This window comes from Ambystoma mexicanum, chromosome 3q, assembly GCF_040938575.1.
Source record: "Ambystoma mexicanum isolate Mex_15411 chromosome 3q, UKY_AmexF1_1, whole genome shotgun sequence".
Classification (NCBI taxonomy): Eukaryota; Metazoa; Chordata; class Amphibia; order Caudata; family Ambystomatidae; genus Ambystoma; species Ambystoma mexicanum.
Window position 1 is genome coordinate 180,731,353 of NC_090926.1, and position 12,388 is coordinate 180,743,740.

Here is a 12,388-nt window from a genome sequence, read left to right on the forward strand (position 1 = left end):
ACTTGTTGAAGTCTGACCTCGGGGTAGAAGACCTAATTCGAACAACAAACCAAGAACGAAGAACTGATTCAACAGGTAGACGAACCGAGGCGCGCCGAGATTCCAAAGCGAACATGTTCGCAGAAAAAACGGAACTGAGGCTACGGGCGTCATGCGTCCTACATATAACATTGGGTGACATCAGTCGTCAAAGGAGGTCCTCGAAGGGGCGTGTCGACGACGCAGGACGCAGAAAACTTTCCCAAGCAGCACAGCTGTGGTGATTACCGTCATAGATGTAGAATACGTCGGAGGACACAATCCCTTCAAATGAAGGGTTCTGTAGGCTGGGGGAGTTAGGAGGGAGCAAATACAACCCGAAACTGTACAGACGAGTTAATATGTACGATGGTTTTATTGTGCTGTACGGTTGTCATGTTGGAAAATATTAAAAAATTATTTAAAAAATAATACATTGATGAAACGAACCTGAAGCCACGGGTTGGGTGAAACCAAGCAGAACAGTTTAGTATACCGAACTGAATGAAACTTTTGTAAGTGAAGTGATAACATATGAGAAATGTATATGAAATACAACTAATGTTTTTTGAAAGCCAAGTAAGAGGCTAGAAAGGACAAATAGAAGATTGCAAGAGAGCATAACGGCAAGGTGGTGAAGGAGGGAAACAACCACTAAGTGAAATCTTAGAATTAAAAATACAGTGTGGCAAAGCCCAGAGACCGACAAAAATAGGCCAAGTAACAAAAGTAGAAGAACCTGTGTAAAAAGGTCCAGGGTTCCTGGTTGCGCAACCTGTGATGGGTCGAACGCGTGGTCTGACAACTGCGCCTAGACCAGGGTACCCCCAACTGTGGAAACCAAAAACCTTGTTTAAGCAAACCAGAAAAGCATAAGTTGAAAGTTTTGAGCTTATCCAGAAGGAAAGATTACCTTGTTTTGAACACAGAGATGGAGGCCAAGCAGAGGTTGGTAAGTTGAAGTCTTGGGGAAGGGAATCCTGAGACTTGAACTTTGCTGTTGTCTGGAGCATGGAATCCACAAGCTTCTTTTCGGTGAAACTGTGTTGTCTTGAACTTGGGGAAGAAAACCAAGGATTTGTTCAACTGTTTTGACCTTAAGAAGGGTAGTCAAGAGACTCTTGTGGAACTTTCTTGAACTTGCGAAAGGGAAGTTGAAAAAGGGAGCTAAGAGCTGGAAGAAGCTCAGAACTTTTGTTTTATCACCATTACTTTTGTTATTTACATCCCTACACAATGTTTAGCTTTAGTTGTGAGGGAAAGGATAGGGTTTGGACACAGACACCTGTAGGTTGACCTTTCAGACTCTGTCCTTTGTTGTGTTCAGCCTCATCATAGAGAAAGTTAGGTCTTCAACCCTCCTGACATTTGAGTTAATAAAGCCTTTTATTTTGAACTTTGAAACCGTTGCTGTGTCTTTCTTCATGGTGCCTTCACAGGAGTTATACACACCTAATATATTGTTTAAAATACTGGTTTACATTGGTGAATTTTACAATTTTACTGCCCAAATTTCAGAAACAAACAGTAAAAAGCCACTGAATTTACAATTGGTTCTGTGGGGTTGGGGGGACACATGAAATACAATTGATATACTAGGTCACAGAGTAGACATTAACAGATTCATGCTGCTTGTGCCCACAGAAAATCAGGAGGCCTTTTTCAACAGTATAGGTCAGTGCTGACCTTCTCTTATGCTGCCTGTCCTGAAAGGAAATATTTTTTTTAAATTATTGTTTACTTTTTATCTGATATTTATTGTTTTGTTGAAAATGAACTTCACAAAAATGTAATTAAAATGTACATTCTATTATAAAACATATTCACATTATGCCATTCTCGAACGATACATGCCCTTCTTTCATACGGTTTGTGACCCAAGGAAATTATAAGGTCTGTCAACAAAATATGTAGTATTGCCACTGTTTAACAAATGCTCAAGCTTATTGCCCCAGTGTTCCCATATGCCGCTCTCCCTGCCTAAATTCTACCCCACCTGGCTCTTACTGACCCAGGTGGCCCTCACTTCACAAGAACCGCAGCAATTTAAAGTTGGCTATGGTATGGTACAGGTTTTATAAAGTGCACAACCACCCTAAAAGAGTATTGGCGCAAGGGCAAAATAGCATCAATCCTCCCGGTTAAAAATAAGATGATCAGTGGGGAAACAGAAATGTTTTGAGTTTGGCTGGAAAGCCTATTGATGACCCACTTTCAGGAAGCAAAAAGTTACACAAAGTTGCAGATTTAACCAAGGAGAGTTGTCTCCTTCTCCGAGATCTAAATTTAGGAATATTCAACAGAACGTTAGTTGATGGTTTAAGATTACTAGCCCGTTCATGGATTTCAAACCTGGCCCGAGTGATTGGCTAGGTTTTGCAGCTGGCAACCAATTTAGGGAGCGAAGTGCTGGAGAAATGTGCAATCTACTACCTAATCTTAGAATGCTCCTGTCTGCCATATTCCGCACTAGTAAAAGCCGATGAAGAGAACCTTTGGCAAGCACCAAATGTACCACGTTACACACCAAACTGAATTTTATGCGAAAAGAGAACCAAAGACCTTTGAATATCTACGAGATAAGAAAAAACAAGTTCTGGTCACAGCACCAATCTGTGGATTTAAAGAGAGAAGTGTCTAGGAAAACGCCTAGCTTTCTCCTCAGATTGACCGGTAAAGGCCAAGGCCCAGTTCTGCCCCAAGTGGCCTGGTACCCAGTTCTTCCACATTGTGGCTCACACTGCGGAGCTCTTTCGCAAAACCCCAATAAAGCTTTCAGTTGCATGTTCTGTTCCCACGTTGCTTTCAGTTCTGCACAAATATGACTCCATGTTGTTCTCACTAGCCCCCAAACTGCCCCATTACTCACAACAATGCCTCCCACCCACACAGCTACAGACACATAAAAGATAGGGAATGCACACAAACACTATTTTTTCTATCGTAAATGTAACCTTCCTTCAATCCAAGCCCTTGGCTCAGCTCATTGCTTCGGCATCCTTTCCAACATGGAAATAGCAAAAAGGTAGGATAAGTGATTATCAAATTTCCATTGAGTCCCGCCTCCAAGTGGTGCCTAGAAGGAGGAAGACAGCATCAAAATAGGCGACCCCTATACACTTTGGGCCAGGAACTCAAGCACCACATTGTGCCTGCAAAGGCTGAGGATCTGTAGGCACCAATGTGGGATGGTGCCATGTCTTATGGCATCCTCTAGCGCACTGTCCATGCAGGCACAAGATTGCATTGTTATTCAGAGTACTAGCAGTCAGCCTTGTTAACAGGGAAGGCTCAGCATGAGAGCAGTGGCAACCTCTATAGTGGGAGGGAAAAGCCTCACCACCATTAAAAGGCAGCTCTCGAATGCCTGTAGGTGCAGTGCTTCAGTTGGGCCACGTCCAAGGTCTCCTGAAAAATAACTAATCCAGGGACAAGCTTAAGTAGCCCACCACCCCGGCCAACCCCCCCCACACCCCTCAGCCTCCATAGGGCTCTATCCTCAAACAGACCAGCATTGGTCGCCTGAAGTATGTTGTGGCTGATTTCCTACTGTATTCCTGCATTTACCCCTTGAAATGACCTGCAGATCAGGGTCACCAGTAGACACCCTGAGCCATGGACGTTGAGTCCACCAGGATCAAACAATTATCTCTGCCTGAGCCACACTGCTGGAGGTGCAGGTTTGAAGACAGATGCTTTCCTATTCAGGATTGAGCAGGACCAAATGACCCTAGGTCAGAATCCCTCAACCAAGATTACCTAGAGACCCTTGACAATGACCTAAAACCTTGTTCCCCCCCCCTAGTGTGGAAGGGCGGTAACAAATACAATGTCTTGTTATGACATGGCATGAAATGTTTGAAACGTTATGCAATATTTGTGAAATTGTATGACCGAGTTGTCCTGCTAGGTTTGCAACACACTGCAACAGACTGTTTTGTTGACTAAAAACTACTTCTCATCTTCATATCGTGTCACACATGCCTCTACACTAGCACCCAGCACTTGCCACATACCACTGAACTGTTAAAATATATTAAATGTGCACATACTCACTGCACCCTCATCTTCTCCAGACCTACACGCTAATCAACAATTTAAAACTGCCAATGCCTCGACTCACACAGGCAAGGATATCTTGGGGCAGCACCTTGAAATCCACATTTCTTAGACCTTTGAAGTGGAGCACAATCCCTCTGGTCTGCTTTGCATTGCCACTGAACTAAAAGGTCACCTTTTCCCAAAACCCACCACCTCCCCTTACAGAAACCAAAGCAACAAAAGAGCATGCAATCACCAGAAGTCACTCTGTAACACCCAATACCACAGCATGGAATTTTACAGTACATTCCACAAAGTAGCTTCTTTTTCTGTTATACGAGTCAAACAAGATTCCGCTGTTTTAATATAATTGCATAGTAATGGAGATTATCTGTTACTTGTTTATACATTCATAATTTAATCTTTAATATTTGTGTACAAGGAACCATTTTCTGAATAAACACTAGGTAGTCAAGCAAAGTTCTCGCCCCATAATAACTATTAATTGAAATGTCCCACAATTTCCTCTTATGTGTCTCACCTGTATGATGGACGTCGAGCTAAGCTTCCCCGTGGCTTCTTTGAAGAGTCTAAACTGTCAGACGAATCTTGGGACTCTTCAGTCTCTGATAAAGAAGCGACCTACAAAGCATATCCATTCTGCTTTTAAACCATCAATGACATTTCAGGTTTAAAAAAATGTATTAAAACAAACAACCGCTATGGATAGCACTACATTGGGCATTTCTTTATACATGATCAGTTTAAAATATTTTACTAATTATGTTGTCTGAAAGACAGTCTGCTAGAATTGTTTGAACTGTGGTTATTCCCACAACATTCATTACTTTCAATTTCATTCACCGGCAAAAAAATTACCACAAAGAGAAAATGTGCAGGACCAACCAGCTTTGCAAGAAACTAAACAAATCCAAAAGTGTCTTCTTCACAAAATATGGCGCCATTCAGTTAGACTGGATACAGGCAAGTTCTAAAGTTACAGATGTTTGAAAGCAAAGCAAGACGAAAGAATTACCAATAGCAGATTTACAGTCCTGGCACATGGGTCATGTTTCCACTAAAGCCTTCTGATGACATCATAATGACTACAAGACTAGGGTTAAAATTGTTTGTGAGGTCATATCCACAGCTGCCACAGGCTAAACGCACAGTATGGCTAAAAATGTGATTCGCTGCTACTTTATTTACTGTACAGATTAACAATCTTAATTTGATACAGGTCTTATGATTTTAACAATGAACAATAAATAATGTGATGCATAACTTAATACGATTTAAAAATAGATTTAAAAGTAAACATCAGTATTAAGGTTGATCTGAAAATCGAGAGTAGTAAAAATATGAAAACTTAATATAGCAAGTTAAAAAAAAAAAAATCAGACAAAAACCGAACAAAAAGGAAATGAAATACACTAGTTGATAAAGCTTATTCAGCAAGACGACAACACAAAAGATCAAAATTGAGGGAGACAAGACAAAATATAACAGCCAATAAATACTAATTAAATGGTGCAAAGAAGTTTTGGCAGACTAACATCTGTCAAATTGAAAATGTAAACATTAAAAAAACAAGATTTGAAGAGTTGCTAAATAGTAACAAAAGGAAGCCACTTAATACATCTATGTATTTCAGATGCAGACTTAGTAAAGCATGTCTCAATTCTGTGAATATATATAACAAGTTCAACCATGCAAGCTACAAACCTTTCAGCATTATTCCAATTATGGCAAACAATTTAAAAGGAAAGGACAGTCAAATTGAAAATGAGAGGGAGATTGAATTTCACCAACATAGTTTCCCAAATGGAGCAAGATACATTTTAGCCAACTAAGTGGGAAACTGAAAAAGAAATTCATTTTGAGGAGTAGTCCAAATGTTTTTCCATTACAGTATACATTTGCATTGAAATATCAGATAAGATACATTTGCATTTGGAGAAAGACTAAAAGAACATATGTCTACTTCGATTAACACAGCTGGATAATCTTTAGGGCATGAATGAAGCACGAATAGGAATAAAAAACAGTTTGTGTTGGTTTTACATATTGCTGCATCCAATGACTTAAACCAATCCTTTTCACAAGTGAACATTCTTAAATAGCTTTCTCGGGAAAATGAGAAATTAACATTTGCAACACATTGATTTTAAGTTTTATAATATACTAGGCTGGTTCCGTTCAAATAAATGCAAACTACAAGAAAGTCAACTGGATTTGTTGATCAACGACGTCACAAAACTGAAAAAAGCAAAGAAATGCTAAACACCCTCATATGGTGGCAGGAGGATGTGCAAACACTTAAGGGAGTATCATGGTCCAACTGCTATGTGTGGATATTTCCCACACTATTCTGCAGCCAACCATCCTTCCATGTAGAAATCTCTAGAGTACATTTTTAATTTTTACGAAGGTATTCCAAAGTTGCAGATGCTTTTAAAATCATGCAAACGCAGGTAACGTGGATCCTTCCCCATATCAAGGAGGCGCGAGCCCCAGGGGTTTAGGAAACAAAACGTAGTCCCGAGACATTTTGAGATACCCCTTGCAGAAACACCTGCATCTTTCAGCCTACTGTCACCAATTGCAACCCCAGCCTGTAATGAGAATCTCTCATCTTCAACTGTCAAAATGGTATTCTGAAAATGGCATTAATCAGGAAGGGGAATGAGAGTTACCAGATAGTAGCCGACACCCAAAAGAAACACCACAAACAGGAAGAAGGCAGCTACTAGCATTATTTTAATGTCTTCTGCTCTAGAAGAATGTGCAATCAAAACCTATTAAGACAAGAAAAATGCTTTAGCCAAGGTCTTGAGAGGAGCATACCACCCTCTAAGAGAGGTGCATCTAGCTAGGGAGCATGTGGAGTTAGACTACCCCATTAATCTTCATAAAACATACTGCTCTTTTTGATCTAGTGCTCATAGGTTTCCATCTGCATTTACAAATGTCAGAATTTCTTAGTTGTATGAAATTAATTTCTAGCAAGTGTCAACAGAGCCCCAAAACAGAACTTTCTCAATGAGGATAACTCTGAAGGCTAATGTCTGGAGGAAACATCCTGCTGCAGTGTCCGCCATAACTGAGGCCGCCCATCCATTCCTCCTCCCCATGAGCCATGAGCCAGGTAAGCCCTGCTGGGCTTATTATATGCATTTTACCATCTCAAAATGGCTGCACCATTATTGAAGCCCACAGCTGCCTACACTGGCCCTCCGGTGCTGCTGCCTCCGCCTGCTTTCTATTGGAGGTCGGATTCTGTTTTACAGCTAACCACCCCAAGACAGTAGGCGACGCTGGACCCCCTCCTTAGCCCCCTCTTGAAGTTGGGGTCTCTTCCCTGTCTGGGCTTGGTCGCTGCCATTGTTCCACTTTCTTCAACCAGAGGCCTTGCCCTTGCCCTGAACCCAGTCAAAACTTGACATTTTCAGTGACTTGGAGGGCCATCCTTCGGTATTGCTGCACAGGATGGCCTTTAAGGTAAGACTCCTGTTACGCACAACTTACTATGACTTCCTCACCCGCTTCTGTATCCGAAGGAGCCACATGCCCCTGGTATGGCTTTCCCAAACCTGCCCGATACCCTGCCTTCACTCATACTATGCCTGTACCTACCATTTCTGCATAACCACGCTGGACTAGCTACTTTTCGGTAACCTGCCTGGTACACTTACTTAGCATTCATCTCACCTGTCTCAGCCTTGTTGGCAATTGAGCTGTACCTTAAACTGGCTTGTAATATACATATGCTAAGTAACCCACCTAATTGCGTCCCGACGGCCATGTGCTGCCTGCATTACCAGCTTGTACTCTAATTTGCATATCCTATACTTTCCTCGCTTACTTGCTCGTCACATGCTTTATAATACCCCACTCCCATTACCATACTTTGCACATTACCGTATTATGCCTTCCAGACCCGTGTTGCTTATGTAACCCGCCTCCACTTGATGAAGACTGCCTGAGCCTTACATGATTCTTGCCCCATACTGCATTTGCAAACCGCTCTGCGCCCACTTAATCTGACTGCTGCCGCATGATACATAAGCTGCATCTTGCTGCCTACTGAATTGTGACCTTTGCCTTGCATAATGTTGAAGTATGTTGCATGATACCGTATTTGAGTGGAATATTGCCTCACGCTGTATACATAGGCTGCCTGGCACCAACTTGATTATGACACTCTAGCCTGCCTAACGTGTTTGCATCCTACCTGACCTGCAGTCTAGTGCCGAGTTTGTTTCATGCCCGTCTTCATCTTACCTGACTGGCTCTCTTGATTTGCATACCTCATGTAGCCCCCTCCCCGCACCATGAGGCGTGGCTTTGTCAGACTTTGTATCTTACCTGACTGTCTTATTTGCATTATGGTCATGCCTAAAAACACTTGTGTAATGGCGCATTATAAACGCCATTTCATACCCGATGTAGCCCCACACCATGAGGTGTGGCTTTTCCAGTTTAAGTTGTTAAGAACCACCTGTATGTTGTAATCTGTATACGTTTTCCTGATTTTTTGAAAAATGTCATTCGCACTTACTGTAACTCGCGCCCTGATACCGGAGGGTTTGGTGCGCTGCTATGAATGCTAAAATAAATACCTGGCAGAGTGTATTACTGATTTTAATTTTGGCAAGTGGTATGAAACAATCACTAGAGAAGAAACTAAAATAGTGGCACAAACTTCTTTTACATTGCAGAAGCATCCACTAGATCCCCTGTGACAGACTCTTAACCCTTTGTGGGCTCTTAAGATTGTGAGGCAGGCATGTTATCACACAAAAGGTACACGTTTCAACACCTTTATTAAGTTAAACTGGGGGTTGGAGACCTCCTAACTAGACCTAATTCTGTAATGGGAATAGTCTCTACCATCAAAGTAAAACAAAATGGTCCAAGTCAGAAACCTATACTTCCCCTCAAGTTTCACAATAACTAAGCATGGAAAAATGTATGAAAATAAAGAGTATTAAAAGTATGTCAGAACGGCAATGAAAGTGGCTCACCACTCCCTTCCCCAAGTTCAGTTCAACAGGGTTCTTACAGAGTTCCTTCAAGGTCGAATTATGCACAGTTCAAAGATTTCACATAAATCTCTCTTCCCTAGCCTATTTCAATGTCAGTTCAATATGCATCACAGTTCCCTTCAATGGATTCTTTTGGGCTTCTATCACCCGGTTTCACAGTTCCTTCTTGGTTACTTTCACAGGCTGCCCTTGCCGGTCTTCAAACACTTAAACGTGGCTTAAACACTTTCCTGCTAAACAGCCCTACTTCACAGAGTCTGCAGAGAACTCCCTTCCCCAACCTTTGTACTTCTCTTTCACAATGTTCACCTGTCAGAGACCTTTGTAACTGCACAGTATTCTTGCCCCTTTGCGTGACCACTCTGACAATAGGGTTGGTTTCTTATGCCTCTTGCACTTGGTTTCGCAGAACGGGCCCTCGCCACTCTGTTCCTCATTTCACATAAATCTCCAGTCAGTTTCACATTAGCCTTTCAGGAGCTCTGCACGCTCTTTCCCTCGTGCCCGTCCCTTCAATGGCTTTCAACACATTTCTCTTTAATTATTCACTGTTCTGTTATCTTTCAAGAAGCATTCAACAATGTGGCTTCTCACACGGCACTGCTCTGTTACTTTGTTTCTCAGCGGCTCCCTCGCCAATGAAATACATTCTAGCTTTCAATTCAATGTCTTTATCCTTCAATGCGTAGCCTTTCGTATAACACTGTAGCTTTCCACAATCACACGCATCACAAACCGAGCTCTCCCTTCCTTTCAACTCACTAGCAATGATTGCTTCCTGCGTCCTTCTGCTTTCAGCTCGTCGAGGTCAGGGCTTTGCCCCCTGCCACTCAGACAATCCCAGGTGGCCTTGTGGCCCATGGGAGGAAACAAGCAGTTTGCTGGTGCATGGAGGAAAGGGACTAGCCGGCCTCTCGGCTTCCTTCTCTGAACTCTCCAGGCTTCTAGGAGACATGGCTCCCTCACCACGCTTTCTCTGGCCTCAACTCGCACCGTCAGTGCCTCACCGTCCTGTTCTCCCTGGCCTGGTTCTCAGGAGCTCTCCATCAGCTGCACCTCCGTCTCGCCCTCCAGCTTGCCTTCCTTCTAGGCCCTCTGCATCAGTCTCACTGTCTTTCTGTGTGCCATCTTTTATATTTTGGAAAGCCGTCCATGAGTTTCAGGTGTGTGTGATTGTGACTGACCCTGCCTGACCTTATTAGTGGGACAAGGCCAGTACATGTTACTAGAGGCCATCTTCATCGTCTCAGTCTTCCCCTTCCACGTCTCAGTAGTGGGGCCGATTAGGAATAGAGGCGAGTTGTAGTATCCCATAAAGGTAGTCCCGGTGTCCCGGTGTTTCCTACCCACCCCCAGAGGACCCCCTAGCCAGGTGATCCCACCTCGCTTGTTCAATAGCAATGGCCCTTCCCATGCCACCTAAACAAGGGATCCCCAAGAACGGAGTCGTGAAACTCGAGTTTTTCACAGGATGTGGACATAAGTTTTAAAAATGTGGCCCCATTTAACCCATAGGATAGATTTATGCCCTTACAATAAATGTATGCACCCTCATCCCAGATACCAGGATACCACAGCCAAACTGTTTCTAGGATGTGGCACTGTGGGCCTCCCACAGGTGCTGGGGTGGAGAGAAGGAGCACCAGTCACTGAAATGAGTGCGTTATTCTTGCTGCCTCACAAGTGCACATTGCTGAATACACTGGTCTGATCTGGTTTGTGTAAGGAAGAGGTCATGAGAATTGGCTCATGCTTTTGATGGGATATGGACTGCATCAGTGGGAGGGAACCCTGCAAGGGGTATGGAATGATTTGGCATTGCAAATCTTCTCAGACACTATGGCAGCCCCACCATTACCCACAGAGCCAGTGCAGCAGGCACTGAGGCAGCGTTCTTATGTATACAGAGAACCTACCTAATATATCATGCGCATACCCACCCACCTGTTCCCCGACAGATGAAGCAACAGACAGCATAGAAACCCCCACCACCCCATCACAAATGGCACACCTTCTGTGAAATACCTGTCAGCACCTCTCCAGTCTATATTCCTAACCATCTAGTCAGAGGAAGCTTATCCAATATCCCTACGTAGACATTCAATTTTCGAGTTAGGGACACCAACTATTGACTAATTAGGTTACAAATCATGTATTTGCCTTTGGAATCCCTTGCTCGAACCCCTAACTGAATTGGTGTTTCATTGAGATGCGTTTTTTAGATCACAATATACCAAATGCCTAGATTTGAATGCAATGTACTTCCAAAATTTGCTCTGGCCAACACCCTGGAAGTAGCCTTGGTGAATGGAACTACTTGAGGTTGGTTAAAGGCCTGTAGAAAGCCTCATTACACATCCCACACATTGTGGGAGTCTGACTGTACATGAGCTGGCAGTTCTCGATTGGACAGGCAACCTGAGTTTGAATGCTGCAGGTCGTCTCATAGGTGGGCTGGGTTCCGTTCAACTAGCATTCTGTATAGAAGGAGGTGATCTGCAACCATGACTTTACTCAGCCAGTAGAAACAGGAGGGGGTGGGGGGGGACTCTTCCTGTTGCACAAAGCTCAGAGTCTGGTGTTGTGAAACTTGCTGTGCACTTAACACTGACCTGGATATCACAGCTCTGCTGTCCTCTGCCTAAAAGGATCCTTTATCACTTTAAAACCGATTTCTTTTAAATGTCTGCAATATTTAGTTGTTATTGCAAACAATTTATGAACAAACAATACAACGTGGCATGTAGGCCCTTTCCAATTAAGAGGGAACTGGCACTATGAGGAAGGGATCCGAGAGGGGGTACAAGTCTGCGGGGTGTTTCACTCCACGCTGGGGTGTTCCCCAAAGAGCCGGGAGTGGAGTAAGACCAAGACACATCCTGGCACCACAATCAGCTCCGGCAGCAGTGAAGCATGTGTTCGTCACCGCAGCGGTCCAAGTTCAGTCGGAACTGCGGTTCCGACTCCCCTTCACTGAAGACCTGAAGTTCTGAGGTGAGGCCAACTGTGCCAAAGACTGTTGTGATAAAGTACGGGTGGCATTTGCCTGGTATGTCAGCCCTCACCAAACTCCCTTTTCCCCCCACTTGTTTTCTGCACTCATCTGGCTATCAATGAACAACTGGTGCAAAAATCCCAGCGCAATACTTTGGTCGGCAGGAGGCACCGCCAGCCAGGGGGGGCTAATCATGGCTGCTACCGTTGACCTCGCACCAAAGGAGATGCCAGACGCACCTGTTGAGAACCTCAGTGATCATGTGGAAGGGAATCTTGCTCTTAAT

The 12,388-nt window shown here is 43.5% G+C and overlaps 1 protein-coding gene across 10 annotated transcripts in view; it reads right to left on the bottom strand.

Annotated features, from left to right (window-relative positions):
* ATF1 (activating transcription factor 1) overlaps positions 1-12,388 on the bottom strand; it is a 935,797-nt gene that overhangs the window by 369,345 nt on the left and 554,064 nt on the right. For 8 of the 10 annotated variants that reach the window (XM_069653441.1, XM_069653442.1, XM_069653439.1 and 5 more), the window contains one exon: positions 4,601-4,701. The exons of 1 other annotated variant lie outside the window; for it this stretch is intronic. In XM_069653441.1, the coding sequence (XP_069509542.1) occupies positions 4,601-4,701 (101 nt within the window). Of the gene's footprint in view, positions 1-4,600; positions 4,702-4,965; positions 5,114-12,388 lie in introns of those variants that run through there. One more of the 10 variants, XM_069653444.1, reaches the window with a different exon arrangement.